At 45.4% G+C, this 17678-nt stretch overlaps 1 protein-coding gene across 3 annotated transcripts in view; it reads left to right on the top strand.

Annotated features, from left to right (window-relative positions):
• abtb2b (ankyrin repeat and BTB (POZ) domain containing 2b) overlaps positions 1-17678 on the top strand; it is a 43035-nt gene continuing 25357 nt past the window's right edge. For 2 of the 3 annotated variants that reach the window (XR_004609631.1, XM_034535993.1), the window contains exon 1: positions 43-1427. Coding sequence is in view for 2 of the 3 variants with exons in the window: in XM_034535993.1 (XP_034391884.1) it covers positions 536-1427 (892 nt within the window). In the remaining variant the exon portion in view is untranslated. Of the gene's footprint in view, positions 1428-17678 lie in introns of all 3 variants that reach the window. The other variant, XM_034535992.1, reaches the window with a different exon arrangement.

The following is a 17678-nucleotide window of genomic DNA, read 5'->3' as shown; positions in this document are numbered from 1 at the left end:
ATTCAGCAGCGGTCCCTCCCCACACACATCCGCGGCTGAGCGTTCCTGACCAAGCGCCGGGACGGGAGAGCGATGAGGTAGTCTCGGACTTTTCCACGCTTGTCTACAGAAACGGAACAGTTTTCGGTCCCTCGAGCGGCTAAACGGGACATGTTGTAACACGTGAGCTCGGGTCTGACATTTCATGCGTGTTTTACAAGACTGTGGATCCCGGAGGAAAGTTTAAATCCCGTGCGCTGTCCGGGGAAAGGTGAGCCGGGTGCGACTTCAACTCCCTCGTTAGTCTTGTGTGTTCACCTCAATATCGGGTGGTTTTGACAACGAACATTTGCTCGAGGGTTTTTTTATCTGCGCGTGCAATTGTGTTGTTTGGTTACCCTGAACTGAGCTCTGTTTGGCAGCATGTCTGGCAAGTGTGCCGCTGTGTAACCAGTTTGTCCAGCTCCGCGGGGGAGTTTCGACTGCTGCTTGGTTGACTTCAGGTACACCGTTGACAAAGTTTTCCGCGTCTTCCAATCGAAATAGCTTCACAATAATGGCTGGTCTGAGCAACGTCCACATGAAAACCCTGGAGGACCTGACGCTGGACTCCGGCTATGGGGCAGGGGACTCCTGCAAGTCCCTCAGCCTGTCCTCCTCCAAGTCGAACTCCCAGGCCTTCATGACGGCCCCTCACCGGGGAAACTGGTGGTACTACTCCGGCTCCATGAACAGCCGGAACAACAGCTGGGACACGGTCAACACCGTCCTCCCAGAAGACCCGGAGGACATCTTCTCCAAGTGTCCCCGCTTGCCGGAGTTGGAAGAGTTCCCCTGGAACGAAGACGAGGTGGCCAAGATACTTCGCAAAGTGTCCGGGAGCATGAGCGTCAAAGGGGGCCCTGCACCTGCGTTCTCTCCGGAGGCCGTGAGGCGACTGTCCGCTCTCCTCCGCAGGGCTCTCATCCGCATCTCCAGAGAGGCTCAGCGGCTCAGCGTCATGCACTGCCGCTGCACGCGCTTCGAGGTGCAGAGTGCCATGCGGCTGGTGCTCAGCTGGGCTCTGGCCGACCACTGCGTCTCTGCTACGGTCAAGGCCATCTCCATGTACAGCATGAGCGCCGGGGAGCTGCTGAGGAAGGGCAAGTCCGCCCGCTGCGGCCTCTCCTTCTCCGTGGGACGCTTCTTCCGCTGGATGGTGGACACCCGCATCTCCGTGCGCATCCACGAGTATGCGGCTATATGCCTGACCGCATGCATGGAAGCGCTGGTGGAGGAGATAGGAGCCCGCGTGCTGATGGCCGAGAGGGGTCATTCGTGGCCGGATTCGGGGTCAGCGGGCGCCTTAATGAGCGTGGAGGCCCTCGAGGGGGTGGTGAACAATGACGCGGAACTGTGGGGAGTCCTGCAGCTCTATGAGCACCTGATCTGTGGGAAGAACGCCAATGGTAAATATATGTTTCAATTTATTTTTATTTTTATTTCAGTGTACACGTAAACCAACATCATGTCCAGTTGTTCTGTGGGTTCATTGATTCAAATGACAGCATTCCGTGTGTGTGTGTTGCTGTGTGGTGATGGATGTCAAAAAACACCCCAAACTTTAATTTTTTTCTCTCACACACTCTACCTCCAGAGTACTGGTCACCACTTTCCACTCCCTCAGTGTGGAAAAGGTGTAATGTGGCCTGCTGCTGGATACAATAGCAGTTCTTGTGCCGTGAGCATTTGACAGACCCGTTGCTAATTTGACCTGTCAGAATAGGAAAACACAGAACAGAGGCACATACGAACAAAGAAGGTATTTTGCTTCTGACCAAGGTCGTACGAGGAGAAACAACTGCTGGATTTCGTTGTTGTTGTTGTTGTTGTTGTTGTTGTTGAACAGCCAACTTTGATTTGGACAACTTCAATTGACCAGCTAAAAGATTGAGTCCTCATATGTCACTCTTGTTCTAAGGTTGTAATATATGGGGTGCGGAGAGCGTTTAGTGCACAGGCAGGAGGCTTGTATGTTGTCACAGCTCTCTGTGGAGGCTGACTTCACCTCTCATCCTCCTGCTGTGTTGGCTGCACTTCTTTCAAATCCTCCCCTTCTTCCATTTCCTCATCCCGCTCTCCTCCCGTTGGACAAAATCCCTTTCACCCACCACCATCTCCACATATCTTCCATCTCTCCCTCCTCCAGCTCCAGCTGTGCATCCTGCTCCCTGTCCATTTGTTTTCCTCCACCCTCACATCCATCTTCTATCAACTCTTTTTTTCCTTCTCTCTTTGTCAAAACCCAGTAGACTCATAGCACTCTTTCCGTGGCTGCTTTTGGCAGCCCGGTATTGAGTTGATTCATGAGTTTGTGTTGGGACATTGTAACCAGCCTTTGTTTGTGGCCCACTACCAGCTCCCCGAAGCAGAGCTCTTCACTGCAGCACAATGGCCTTTTGTTGTGAGATCGTGCAGCTTAGCCCAACACAGAGGGAGTGAAAACAAATGCTGGGGAAGCTGGGCATACACATCCATGTACATAAACATGCATAACACAGAGAGAGAAAGATAGCTATTATGACAGGGACGCAGGATCACTATTGATAGAAGTTAAGACGTTATCGTGCAGCAGCACCTTTCCCTGCAAGCATGGCATGTACAGTATGTGAAGAAGGGGTTAATGCTGTAGCACTGCCAACTTTCTAAAGGTCTGAGATCAATTCGACATCTAAAACAAAGTAGCCCGCATGCACACACCCATTCACTGATCCCTTACATTTCACATTATATACAGTTTCCATTGGATTCTTCACAATGTGCCCTCCGTTTAAGCCTGCAGGCGTTAAAAACAATAGAGTGCAGTGCATTGGATTTTCCCATTATATGGACATGTGCTTAAGTTTGAGAGATTTCATTGCAAAATAAGTTAAAGAGCAGCTTTTTGTATTTCACCGGATGTCTTTTAGCTGGGTCCTATTCTGGGGAGTTCAGTCATTGGTTTTGAAAGTGTGTGTGTGTGTGTGTGTGTGTGTGTGAGATAACAACAGACCCTTATTCTGACCACACTAGCTTTTTATGGCCAAGAGCAGGCTGTGCAAGCCACATACCCATACTCCCTTACCACCTTACCACCTGACACCCCACACCCTAAACTTTGCTTTCCACAGACTTTCCGCTGCTTCCCCCCCACACAACCATCAGTGTAAACAATAGCAATGTCCGCTTATTCTGCTCTCAAACCAGATGGTCTCAGGATGGGTGTGTAGACTACTGATCATGTGGAAGGATACAGTCCGATAAATCCTCCTCCTTCTTGATTTCTCTCCGACTCATTCTCTTTCTCAGGGGCTGGCCCACATCTGGAACTCTTTAAATCAAAATGACTTCTACGGCTCCAATAACAGTTCTGAAAACTCCCTCCCTCCTCTCCTCCTGCCCTCTCTTGCTCACTCTCGCTCTTGTCTCTCTCTCTCTTTTTTTTCTTTTCTATTGCATTCACGTCCACTTCATCTTTATCTGTTTATTTCTTCTGGTCCACAGGGAGTGCATTAGAGGAACCCGGTTGTGATGTGCCAGGATCTTATTCATTACTCATGCACACACTCGCACATTCCCGTGTGTACACACACACACACACGCACACCATGAAAACCCATTTAGTCTGCTTTGCATGTGTTCAAATGGCTCCACATCTCTGGTTGAACCCACTACACAGTGCCGTTATATAGACACAATCCATTTGTCATTCATTTCTCCTCACAAGGAAATAGCACAAGCTTCCTGTTTTATATTGCATTGATAGTGCTGTGGGGCATTTCAAAGTGCAGAGTAGTAGCTTTACTAATGGACAGTGAAAGTGGCTATGAAGTGATTGGTCTTTATGACTGGCACACGTGTGTCTGTTAAACTCTGGTCTGGCTGAGTTTTCCAAGTGCGGCCTAATTTGAGTTTTTGTGACACTTTACAATGTTCTCAGAGTGGTTGTGTCCGGTTTTATTTCCTAAATTAGCTGTTTATGGGTTCATTTAATTACTGTAGATATGCAAACTAATGACTTGACCTTCAACAGAGTTAACTCCCAACAGCGTTGTTGAAGATTTTGGTTGGAAAGTCTGTGGTGTGAATTTGTACTACAGTATGAATCAGAAGCACTGACTATGTGAAAGAGAGCATTCATGCTCAGCAAAATGTACCTGGATAAATACACTTTGATTTGGTCCAGCACTAAATAAGTACAAAGTTCAGTTTCTCTGCTCCAGCTCTATAAAAGTAGTAAAAAAAGAGCTTTACTGAGAGAGTAGGACACAAGATTTTCTGCTCAGTATTCCCCTAAATATGTATTTAGCCCAGAAAGAGGCGTGGGAACAGTGGGCAGAAAGATGCAGGGAGAGCAGCCCCGCACTGTGGTCACACAGATGGGGAAACCAGCACTCTCAAAATACACTCCTTGCTCCACAAATCTGGAACAGGATCAACTAGGGTTTTGGAAAACATATCAAGATATTAATATTACGGTGAGAGACTCATGTTCATCCAAAAGGCGCGCTGCAAAAATTTGCAGACATTAACATCAAGCCTGTGTTTGCCCTGAATAACTGCACGGATGAATTTAGGTAAACCATACGAGCACCATTTGAAGATCCGAGTGTGTATAGAGTTAAAACCAAAAGTTATACAGCTTTAGTATAATACGGGTTAATCCATCACACATCCCTACAATTTCTGTTTCTGTGTGTGTTTTTGTGTGGGTACCACCTCCAGAGCGGCTACACACACACACACACACACACACACACACACACACACACCACACCACACACACACACACACACACGCACACACACACACAGTGATGGTTCATGTCACTGTTTGCACAGGCGTCTTGTCTGGTCCCAGCTGTGAAAACACTGACCGATTAGACTGCTGGTGTGCACATGTGTTTCAATATGCTCATCTGTGGTGCTTTAATACACTTGTGTGGGTATAGACTATTCTTGGAAAACCATGAGTAATGCTTTCGCAGATATGACACCGCTATTGCAAAACCAATGACATCGATTCAGGAACCTCACATTGATTTCACATCCTTTTGATGCAGATCAAATAGTTTGTAAAATGAATAACAATGAAAGTCAAATAACCCAGAGGGCTTACTCCCCTGGGTGTAGCCCGTCTTTACTCGCTCCTCTTTCTTTCCTGAAACTTCAGTCATTATTTTGATCTCAAGCCAAGCTCCTCCTAGTCCATTACAGCAGCATGAGCATTTTTAAAACCTTTTACAGTGAAGTACTGATAGGGAGGAAGCAAAAATGATGAGGATGACAGAAAAATGGCAATGGACACAAACAGAGACACAGGAATAGTGACCGCAAACTTTAAAACGTCTGTGCCTCTGCAAACCCAGACTTATTCTTTATAATCGCATTCTTGGAGAGTAGTGCTTGAGTCAGGAACAGGGGTGTTCAGATTGGTATTGAGCCTCTTTGCCTTGTTTGAATTGGAAAATGTTCTGACTTTGGTTCTCGAGGGAATCTGTCCTGCACGTTGGTTTGGGGCCTCCGGAGTACCTAATGAGGGAAGCAGGAAGACTGGCTGGAAGATGGCTGGAGTCTTGGACCAGGCCGCTTCGTGCATTGCAAGCAGCGGTTTTGTTGAAAGCAAACACTGCATCCCATCATCTCTGTGTGAAGTCTGGCTTAGAGACAGCACTGCCACATGCACCTGTGTTGGGAGTCTGGCTTAGTCGTAATACAACTGAAATATATGATTTTTCGGTGTTAAGGGTCAGAGGTTAAAGGTCAGTTGTGGTCATAGTACATATTTAATTGCTGTTTACTGTATTAAGATGGAAATGAGAAATACACTAACATATGCACACATGCCCCGTGGGCCTGGTGAGGTTTTACACTTCTTGGTGATCAAATGACTTGAAGGTGATGCTGTTCGCCTCTGAAACCATGGACAGGGGCCGAAGAGCCAACTTTGCTTTTAATTGCACAGGCTAATCAGTGCTTATACCTTCTTGGATCATATTGCCTTTGGTTGCCGAGCTTGCCCACTGAATCAGTAGCTATAGCAACACAAGCTAAAAAGGAAAACATTGGGTTTAATGTATGAGACTAATGTTGAGTTGCAAAAGAAAACGCCGTCTAACTTAACTCCTTGTAGGTATTTGACTAGACAAAGTGTATTTGCGCAATGCAAAATACATCGGAATTATGACTGGAAAAGCAGAAAAGACCATGTGCATAATAAGCTACTATGTTAGAGTAGTTATTGTACCCACCCTAGACATAAACCAAGTGCAGTCAGTCACTGTAAGAAATCTGTCATTGCTACTAAAAGACTATCCATCTTACAGCCACACCCCCCTCTCACTCAGTTGTTTAAGACATACATAGTTTAATTAAGTGTTGCAGCATATGGTTTGCAATATTCATCTCATCAGTCGCTTTGATCTTAGTCAACTAAGATTTCTTTTGGCAATTAGTTGTAATAAATGCATTTTTCATGCTGAATGACTTATTTCCAAGAAACTTATGAGCACATCTCTGGTAAACACAATATGTGTTGTATAAGTGGTGCCTCCTGTGATTCTTTGTTTTTACATATTTGTCTATTAAATCTCCTTACTGATCAGTCGTCAAAATCGCATGAGTTTCTTTTGGTCGAGCGCAGCCCCATTGCGAAGAAAAAGACACACACAGTACTCCATTTCAGTTTTATAATTTGGTTGTTTCTGTGGCCATGCCCATCCGTCCCGCCTCGCTTTTAAACATTTGTGCAGAGCTCACAAAGAGTGAAGTCTCTGTCAAACCACAAATCATCAGTTTTCCTGCCCTTTTCCCCTGAAAATCAATGCCAACCATCACATTTCTAATTGCTAATAGGCATTAGCTGACATGCATCAGCTTCTATGCCGGTGTGCTCCAACAACATTGAACACAATTGAAGCCAGTCGCTGTTGTTGATACAACACCATCGTGTGGGTGATTTGGTTGTAATCTTTAATTACACACAAGCAGATCAGATGGGCAGACTGGGGGAGGAAGTGAGTAGAGTGAGCATGGAAGGGGGTTCAGGGAGTGTGTGGTTTAAGTGGAAACAGATTTATCTGACCAGGGATTGTAACCCCTTGCTGTGTTCTCTGGTGAAATCTGTTGGAGGCACACACTGACTTTGTTGGATGGAGCCATGGAGAGATGGAGCTGCAACCCCACATATCCTCCCTGATTATGATCCATATAACCAGGTTGGCCAAAGCCAAGCAGCTGAGGAAGTATGTGTGCATGTGTGCGTGTGCACGTGCACATTTGTGCGCACTTCCATTAACCGTCACTGAAAATAAAAAGAACACGAAGAAACTTCTTTTGGATGTTCTTCAGCCAACGCTAGGAAAGTGATGTTTTTCTTTTCCCTTTTCATGCCTAAACTGTTGTTTTTGTAAACGGCTGAGAGAGAAGGCGCTTTTTGTGATGCTGTCAGTGACCTCTTTGTCCAGCGGAGTCAGAGCAGCAGTGTGTGGAGCCTGAATGGCAAATTGCCGACATATCGCACTGGAAAAGCAAGCGTGCCGGTCTGTAGACGCACTGTTTCACTCATGACTCTCTCCTCCTCTGGTCACCTTTTTCACGCTTATGTACGGACAGATATCCGTTACATACACACTAGTGTACACACAAGTAGACTTGAAAGCGTTTTGATCATTTATCTTGCTGTCACTATAGTTGACATGCAAGACAAAGGGAAGCAAAAAAAACTCCATGGGTAGTAAACAACTGTGTACTAAGGTTGTGAGTGTGCAGAGGGTGGAGTAAGCAAACATCTTTCAGTGGACAAAGACACTGTGTTTAGCATTTTTAAATTCTGCTTCTTTACTCTTGAGTGCCTTTCAGGTTTAGAGCAAAACGTCTTTTAAATATAAACATATCGGGTAGGCATACCTGTAGTACTTCCTGCGTTCTGCACTGGGAAATCTAGACCGGCCTCACAAGACCGTCTTCTATAAATTGAGCGAAAGTTCACGGCTTGTATGATGTTGGAAACAGTTTCGCCAACACCCCGAACAGCCAGCCAATTTTCCAGAATGAGAATTTGGAAGGAGTGAGAGAGAAAGTGAAAAGGAACAAGAAGGAGAATGGAGAAGCAACATCAGCTTCTACGACAAGCTTGTCAGTGAGTGTGCCAGCTTCAGGAGGCAAAGTGACCATCATGACAGGTTAACTGAGGTGTGTGTGTGTGTGTGTGTGAGATCTGTTGCCCTTCAGCCGGTCTCTCTCGGTCTCTCTCCTCTGACGCTCACGGTATCCGTGCCTTTGAACGGGACTGTGTGTGCATGTGCATATTTATTTGTGTGTGTTGGCCGGAGTGTGTTGGCTCTTCAGTCAGCAGAGTTGATTGAGGACGGACTGTGTGACCGTAAACACAGGCATCCATTCACAGAGTTGGAGACTGCGGGTGTCGAGTTATGTTTGATGCAGCTCTCTTTTGGAATGAAAGCACAAGGACGAGAAGGGTTTGCTCTTTCTTACTTTCTTGAAAAGTCGGCTGACCTTCCAGCGACAGGAATAGATGCCGTGTGTCTCCATCCGTTTTTATTGCAACTGTGAGGCTGATACTCATTCTCTCTCTCTCTCACCACCCTCCGCTCTCTCAACTGTCTCGTCTCTCTCCATCAGACACTGGAATGTGGTTGTTTGCGCATCGAGCCCCCAGCTTTGTCAGGAACAACACGTACGTAAACATCAAAGCTCGGCGGCCTGTTTAAATCCCCTTTTCCCCGCATCACAAGATGCGTCGCTCCTCCCCCAAGCTGTGTTGATAACCAAACCTCATTGGGTTTTTAAGACATCTAGAAGTTTTCGTGCCTGAGAGTTTCTCCTGTTATGCTTTATCAAACCTGGTCATCTGTTTTCCAACATACTCTCTGCTTTTTTTTTTTTTATCTGTGTCTTGTTATTGTTGTTCGCGGTTCTTCTCGATCCACATTGATTGCAGTCTCTGGCACTGGCCCTAACCTTGTCTGTTCATCTCTCCTATCTTCCTGTACCTTACCCTGGCCTCTTTTTACTTCCTACTTGCTCTCTACAGTGAAACTGAGGCTACATTAAAACTACATTTTTACAAAGTCTTTCCTTTTCCATCTCCTGCCAGTGCCATCTCCTAAAAACATCACCTGTTGGGCCAAGGTCAGTCTGATAAACGTGGTGATTTAAAAAAAAAAAAAAAAGCCACAGCGGCTCACACCGCATATTTCGCCGGAAAGTATGTACAGTAAGGCTCCCTGGAATTCCCTCGTGGTTAGTGGAAGGAAGGGGCACATTTAGAGCCATATGGAGAACACATGTGGGCACAGGAAAACAAACTCTATCAAGACAGGACACACTTGGCCAAAACCTTTTTCTGTTGATAAGATCTGCACACACATGCACCACATGTGGACTTCTTCCTGGAATCAATATAAATAGTTCACATCTTATAGGTAACCAACAGAAGATGTGTAATTTTAGGAAGGTAATTATTTCAGAGTTAAGTGTGCATAAACATAAAGGTTTCCCCAAACATAATGTTTGGGGGACACAGACACAGCGGGAACATTCATCATCAGGTTGCTCTGTATTCCCGCTGCCGAGGGAAGAGGCTTCTTATTACACATAATCACCATGTCTATGGGTTTCCTTTCAAATGCTGAGGAGTGTGTTTTGGGTTTGAGTCTGTGTTGTGTTTGTGCGGCGAGGGAGAACTTTTACGGCTTGACTGCCCGCACATGAGGCTGCTGCGATATGAAAAATACGATCCCATATATTACAACGATCTGTTGAACTTTGCATTTGAATATTTTTGTGTGAATTAATTGTCTATTGAGCTACATCTGCGGTGTCTTTCTGTCTGTCTATATGTGTCGTGTTGCCCATCTGTGTTCCGCTGCAGGGTCGCAGACAGCGCAGGACATGACACGCTCTCGCAACGGTGGCCAAGTTTACTCTCCAACATTGAGATAATCTGCCTATTGAGCATTGGAGAGATGGAGGGAGAAGATGGAAGTGGGAATAGGGCGGCGTGTTGTGGAATTCCACACTGATGAAAGGATGCCTTGTTTGCGGGTGGAATTTTCTTCGGTTCAACTTGTGTCTAACAGCTAATGATGCTCATCTTCATAAGATGGGTGCCCACTGTTTTCCCTTTTTTCAGTGGTTGAACCTAATTCTGCCCTTTGCCTTGTGTCTCGGTGCATAATGTGTGAATATGAATTAGACTATTAGTATCTTGTCTGGCTTTGTGCCGGTGGTGTGTCTCCGTCTATGCAGTGGAGCGGCAGTTGCAGAGGAAGTCAGTCAGACAGCAGTTAAACAGGCCATGGCGTAAGCCAGGCTCAGAACACCCGTCAATGCTTCCTCTTCTTCTCCACCTCAAAGAGCAAAATACAGCCTCTAAAATGCCAACATGATCATCAACTCATCAAACCCGATTCTGTTGAACTCTTTACAAACCCAATGGGAATATTAAACATGTTAGGATTAGACATTTGTTCCACCCGCGTGGCCCGTAGATACAAGTGTGACTAATTTCGTCTCTATTAAACAAGTATTATCATTATTGTGTGTGTGTGTGTGTGCCCTGGCCTTATGGTGCTTCTGTTAAAAGGGGATGTAAAGACACACTCAAAGGCAGCCTGACTGTAGTTAAAAATATAATCAAAGACCCAGCCGAGTATTCGCTCTTGTAGAGGTCAAGAAGAAGAAAGTTGTGTAGCTGGAGAGGTCAACACACCTTTCTGCCAATAAGCAGACCGTTGACAATTCTATGCTTTGTCTTTAGTTAAAAGTCTGCTTCTGGTAGGGAATATCTCCAAAGCTCCAGGAGGAGTCTTTCAGCAGTCCAGTCAGGTGCTAAGAAGGGGCGTGTGTGTCTGCATGATGGGGTTGAAGGGGGCAGATGTGTCAGTGGTTTAAAGTGGGCAACGGGGGGGAGTCGGCCTGAGGGTCAGCAAGTCATAAATACTGTAACACCAACCCAGCCGGTCAGCTGAGCCCCAGCTGGAATGCAAGGATATTTTACTCATAGAGGTGGTTTCATACAAATATATAGATAAAGTTGTTTTATGTCATTGTTTTGACACTAGGTCTGCAGACAGGATCCTTAGGAGAACAATGGGACACTTCATGACAGTTACCAGAGAGGCAATCCCACATGTGAAAGCACGGGGAAGAGATGCCTTGCTGTTTCTCTGTGTCTCTGATAACATTGTGGCTCTATCCCGGTGTCTGAATAGACAAAGATAACACAGAACAGCATTCGCACGCAGACACTCTCAAAGAAAATCTAAAATCACTCGAGATAAGGACGCAGACTGATAAGTAGCAAACAGGCAGACAGAGATGGAAAGGATTCACACTATCAGCATGTGGTTGGCTTTTCCTCTGTATGCAGGTGTGACAACTCGTGCTTCTTAACCTCATTAGGATGTCTGTGTGATATCTGCTGCTGAGATCCCTGACATCCATCATGTCTGGCTGGATAGCTATCATTTCCAGCCCCATGCAGGGAGACACAAACTTTAGTCTTGTCTCGACCCCGTGGAAACCTCCCAGGAGCTCCATCTCTCTTTTGTGTATGTGAGACAGTGACTGAAGAGATTTCAAAACCATTTTACTTTTACATTTTACACGGTGTGGGACACTTAAGTGAACAACTTTAGCAGCGGAAGAGAGGGGAGAAGTGTACATAATGTGTTTTTAAATTGGTTGAACATGTGGAGATTGAGACTCTTGTGGGAAAGTGAGTCTGGTGTATCTACTTGGCTAGAGACAGAGAGGAGAGCAAAGCGTAAAAAAAGGCAGGGACAGTGACATGCACAGAGACGAAAAACATAAAAAAACAGAGCAGGAGATGAACCTGCCATGTGGTTCTTGGCTCTAGTGCACTTCTGCTCTGAAGGCTGCAATTAGCCTGTGACCGACTGGTGTCGGGAGCTAGAGGGTGGTGAGGTTAGCGCTCAGCTTGGCCTGCATTGTGAGGTCAACTACTATTCATGCCCTGGCTTGTGCATTTCTGCATGCAGCTCTGCATCTAACACTCTCTGGCGTTCTGTTTGGGCTTTCTTTGTCACACTTATGTGTGCGCGCACGCCCGCAAGCCGGTTTGTGTGTCGCCGCAGTCGAAAAATCAGAGAAAAACTGGCGTCTTCTGTCCTCCGAACTTTGTCTTTCCATATTCCGCTTCTCCTCCTGTTTTTCACCTTCTCTCCGTGCACCCTGCCAGTTCTCCTCTGGCCAAAGGTTAGCCAGAGACTTCCTGCACAGAGCTTCTGGGAACCTGTAGTTCAGACAACGGCTGGGGAAGGCATCATTACACACACAAACACACACACACACACACACACACACACACACACACACACACACACACACACACACACACACACACACATATATATATAGCTGTTAAACTTGCACAGTAATCCCTGGGTTTCACATTGTTGGGAGGATCTTCTCCTTTCTTACCATTCTTTAAATAGCACCACGGTCTTAATGCAGTATATTGCTCCCTAACACAAGTTCTCCCCAGCTCCTTCTCATCTTCATTATGGTGTGTGTTATTTTCTTCCCATGTTTCTCTCAAGAGGCAAAAGGTAAATGGAGCTAATTATCACCCTGCAGTTTTTTGCAAGCCCTTCTGAGACTTCACAGGCTGAAATTGGAGAATGGGAGTTGTCCCAGGGTAGTGTGTGTGTGTGTGTGTGTGTGTTTGTGTGTGTGTGTGTGTGTGTGTGTGTGTGTGTGTGTGTGTGTGTGATCAAACCCCAACTCTGAACACTTGGCAAGCGGTTGAATGAAATATCCCTTGCCTCGCCTTCTGTCTGTCTAGCCATTTGTGGTCATGGGGTTTCCCAAGTGGGTAAAGCAGGGGCTGTTGTTTATCTTGGAATGAGTAAGTAAGTACAATAACTAAAATTCAGGACAAGAATTAAAAAAAGATGTTGGATTGGGCAGAAAAGAGAGATTGTGACGAGTGAAAACCTGACAGACATGGAACAAATGAAGGAGGGGGAAGTCGATGGAGATGCACACATGCTCAGCCGCCATCGTCCCATTTCGACATTGGGAAAAGGAGAATGAAAACAGATTTGTCACTCAGTCTGCTGTTTGCACAGGAGCTATGTGAGCATGTGCAAGAATAGTCCTCTCCCCAACTTGTACACACAAACATTCCTCTAAAACATTCACACACCCACACCACTCCTTTTAAAGGGTCTCTGCTGGGCAGTCTGGTCTGTCTGGGAAAGGTAGAGGGGTTTGTGTGTTTTTGTGTGTGGTCAGGATGTGGCTAGCTCCTCTCACTCGTCATGATTTACTAACAATACGCATGGTGGTTAGACTGTGACACATATTACAAGTCTCAGTGCGTCGACTGTACAACAATCTGGCAACTTTCTCCCATTCCCTGACTTTGTTCCCATTGTAGCACAGTTTCACTCAAAAAGTGTGTGTGTGTCTAATGATTTATCGATTGCTTCCTGCCAACCTAGGTTTTTATTAATTTCTGTGAAGGGCGTAGTTGGTAATATACAATGTGGCCAGTGTAAATTTCATGCCTGAGTTGTCCAGGGTGTGAGTTTCTGTGTGTTTGTGCGTTAGGAAAAGCTTAAAGTCTGTCTGCTATTATGTAGTCATTGTGGCTTGGGAAGGGTTGTGGGAACGTCAGTTGGACTGAATTGACCGGGTCTTTTGCGATACTCAGGAAGAAATGCATTAACTCACACACATGCACACTCGTGAGAACTGCCCAGCTTCAAATGGCCTTTGACTTTGATATTGGTCCTACTGCTTAAAGTTCACTGTTTGTTGTCGCTCTGCTTTAATAGTTAGAAGAAATATGGAGGTGATTGAAAAAGACAGTCTCTCTCTCTCTCTCTCTCTCTCTCTCTCTCTCTCTCTCTCTCTCTCGGTGATACCTTTCCTCGTCTCCTCCATCTGCTGCTGCGAGAGGAGGCCTTCAGTGGGTGGTCCATAGAGACCCCTGGATCAGTACCCTCTTGTGACCTACACACCTACCTACCCCCCCCCCCCCCCCCCCCCCCCAACCACCACCACCACACACACACACACACACACACACACACACACACACTCATACGTAAACACACAAAATGAGAGGCACAGACACATTAAAACCGACTGCAGAGATTGAACCTGTCTGAAGTTGTTGAGATGACCGTATAAAGTATTTCGATGACTAACACTGAGTCAAGCTCGCCTGTAGCACCTGCACAGCGAACAGCTGGGAAAACACACGGCAACAAACGCCACCTCGTGCACATATGCACACGCACGTGTGTTCACCTCCCACTAATTTATTTGTGTTGCTGCCAGGCATGGGCAGAGGAATGTGTGAGCAGGTGCCCCCCTGCAGAGAAGAAGCAGCAGACGCGTTGCGAGTTGTTTGTATTGGAGTCGCAACACCGTTTGCTTTGCGTTTGAAAGACAAGATGACAGTAGTGATGCTTTAGTTGTTTCAAGTGGTAATTCTTCCCTTTGTTCATCATTTCTTTTACTCCTTGAGTTTTTAAGAAAATCCATTCTTTTTATTGCTAGTTGGCTCCTCTCTTGCACAAAGTGTGCAAAAGAGTTCAGAGACGGTCACACAAGAACAATCCTAGTTTCCATAGGAAGAGGAAAGAGTGATACTTGTATCAGTCCGAGGACTGAAAGACAACATAGATGTCTCCGGAACCCTCAGCCAAACATCCTTTACTGTCTGTCTGTGTAGCATATATCCGCAGTGGTTAAAATAAGGCAATGTCCACTTGATGAGTTTTGAACAGTTAAACGGAGTGAATAGAGAATGTTAAAGAATGTTAGCATTATTTATGAGACAAGGAAAAGAGAGAAGAGGTAAATGTATTTCGTAAAAAGAAACAAGTGTTTCTAATTTGTTGTCATTATCCTGCTACCCCTTTATTATGTAAGGTCTTATTACCCCTTTATATCCATCTTGCATTGTGGAGGTCCCGACCCCCGAGTCCAGGTCACTTGCACTGCAGGTGTCTAAGTATGCGTGTTCACTTGTGTAACGATGACATGGACACAATGAGGCTTTGTTTAACTTTAAGTGAGCCCCATAGCGCTGACCCCCATGTGGGCACTTGTCAGCTCGTGGACATTGAGGAGGCCGTCATAAACGTGAGGGTCTGACTTTGTGTGAGTAAGTGTTGCTTTGTGGGTCAAAAGGTGACATAGCTGAGAGGATGGACCTTTTCAGCAGGCTCCTTTTGAGGTGTGGACACTCCCTGTGCGTGTGTGTGTGTGTGCGCGCGTGCGTGTGTGCAGGGTCAGGGGGAAGCTTTAAACCCTGTTGGGTGTCAGATGGGTCATACAGCCAGTTGAATGAAGTGACTGGTCTGGCTAAAGGTAGTTTACTGCCTCCTGCTAAAGAGGTGGACATCCCGACACGCCCTGCAGGTCCCTAACACACCCAGGTCACACAGACGCACACACACAGAATATGCAGAGCTGCTATCTGTGCTCGGTTGTCATCTGCAAGACTGACACATGGCCACGTGATTTGGGATTTTGATGCCTGGTGCATACCATTATTTAATCCTGGGCTGATATGAATGTGTTTGCATTAATCAGAATGTCATCATGTGTGTCTGAGGTTGGGTGGTCCATTGATTTACTGTCAGTGTGTCGCTCTTACACATGTTCTGACAGTGGCATTGATTACCTGACGAATTGCATGAGGTACCCCGCCCACTCTAACCGGCCGATGTTACGACCGATGTGCATCCCGTCCCAGCATCAAACTCTCCCCTCGCTTCAGTCTTTCACAGTGAGGACAGTTGTTGTCAACAATGGCACGGACAATAGTAGAGTCAGGCAGCTGTAAATGGACCAACCCGACTCATTACTGCAGACAAAAGAGCTGCAGGCCTTTTGAACAAAGCTCTTCTCTGTGCACTCCCCGCTGCTGTAAAATAATGCTGAGATGCCCATGAAATAATGCATACTCATCCTCTCTATTTATCTTATCCATGGCAGGTTATAATGGGATGCAGTGTGTGTGTGGTTGTTCTTTGATAATGCAGTCTTTATTGGAGCATGATAGTAGGAAGAGGGTTAATGCAACAGTGCTCTATACAAGTAGTTGTCTCTCTATAGAAGTACATCTAGCCTCTCTTGTTTATTGTGCTGACTGTGCAGGTTTTTCCGTAGCCACTAATGGAAAGCAACATAGTGCATGTACTCATGTAATTGAGATACATAGAACACATATAATATGTTATAGAACCATCCAACAGTGTATCAAGCAGTGATTACTTGATCAACTTCAACACTAAAATGCTACAATAATAATAATATTAGTAATAATCCAATAGTATAATATACCAGAATACAGCACTGACCGTCTATTTAGTCTAGCTTAGTACATCTATGAAAGTATAGTTTTGTATGTTTGACTTTTGCGCATAAATGGAGTATTTTTAAGTTTTTTATGTCAAACTATTAACATAAGAGAGGACCTGGATACGTATTCACTGTCTGTAGTCGATGCAAGTATAAGCTGCACCTTGTAGCACGCACAGAGACACACACATATACTGTACAGCACACTTGTCTGTGTGGCTGCCCAGAAAGTGGTTTGCCGTTCCTTTCCGGAGCCTTTTCCACTCTGCTGTGAAACCCAATCCAAAGATTAAGTTTGTAAGAGAGAGTAGGAGAAAGAAGGAAAGGAGTGACTGAAAGAGTGAGTGAACCTCCAGTCCTAATCGTAACACTTCCACCATCCCCCTGACCCACGCTTTTCTTTCCTCTCATTTGACTCACCCGGTTCTGCGTCATGGTTTTGCTCTCTACCAAGCCCAACATGGAATGTTAATCAGCAGAGAGCTTTTAGATTTATAGGGGGAATTTGGATCCAGTTCTTTGAAACGTCAAACTCATAAGACCCTCTATCAAAACCTCCCGTTGGATTGTGAGAACCACGCTGCAGCAACAACAGTTTTTAAACTGAACAGTGCCTGACGTCTGAGCTCACGTGTGAATTTTTAATTTAGTGTTCAAGAGAATAATTAGGGAGGAGAGAATTAATCAATCTAATAAGTAATCAGTGAGTCACAGAAATGAGCCTCATGTTATCCTTGAAGTGATAATGAATCAGCGCCACATGCGTCTGTGTGACACAGACACAGACGTGTCTTATGCTGAGGTTATTTCAGTCTCTGTCTTAGCGTTTATTTTTTAAAGGTGAAAGTTTAAAACAATGACGAAACTAATGAGCAAACATGAAACAAGTTCGGTCTTTCACAAAAAAATGAATAAAGCTGATAAGCCGGGAAATTGCATGATGTCACTAAAACAATGCATTTTCAGCGACCGAGTGTGCGACAGAAAAAGAAAAAATGGTGAGAAGATGAAGCTCCAGTGTTAATTGGTCCTGCCGGCTCAAAACATGCGTGAGCCTTACAATTCTGCATTTTCACACAATTATTGTTCAATATCTGCCCACTTTCAAAACTTTACTTGCAGACTGGCCAGGGGACACATATGTTCAGAGGTTACTCCGTTTTTTTGGTATTAATTATAAGTTCAAGGCTCAAACGATTTAATTCCAGAATGGAAAGACTTCACATCTGGCGAAAACCAAATGTAGCCAGAGTTCATATTTATTTCATGGTGAGTGGTTTCAAACATCCATCACAATAAAGGTTTTAAGCA

This window comes from Cyclopterus lumpus, chromosome 6, assembly GCF_009769545.1.
Source record: "Cyclopterus lumpus isolate fCycLum1 chromosome 6, fCycLum1.pri, whole genome shotgun sequence".
Taxonomy (NCBI): domain Eukaryota; kingdom Metazoa; phylum Chordata; class Actinopteri; order Perciformes; family Cyclopteridae; genus Cyclopterus; species Cyclopterus lumpus.
Note: the sequence above shows the minus strand (reverse complement) of the source record. Positions and strands in the feature narration are given on the sequence as shown.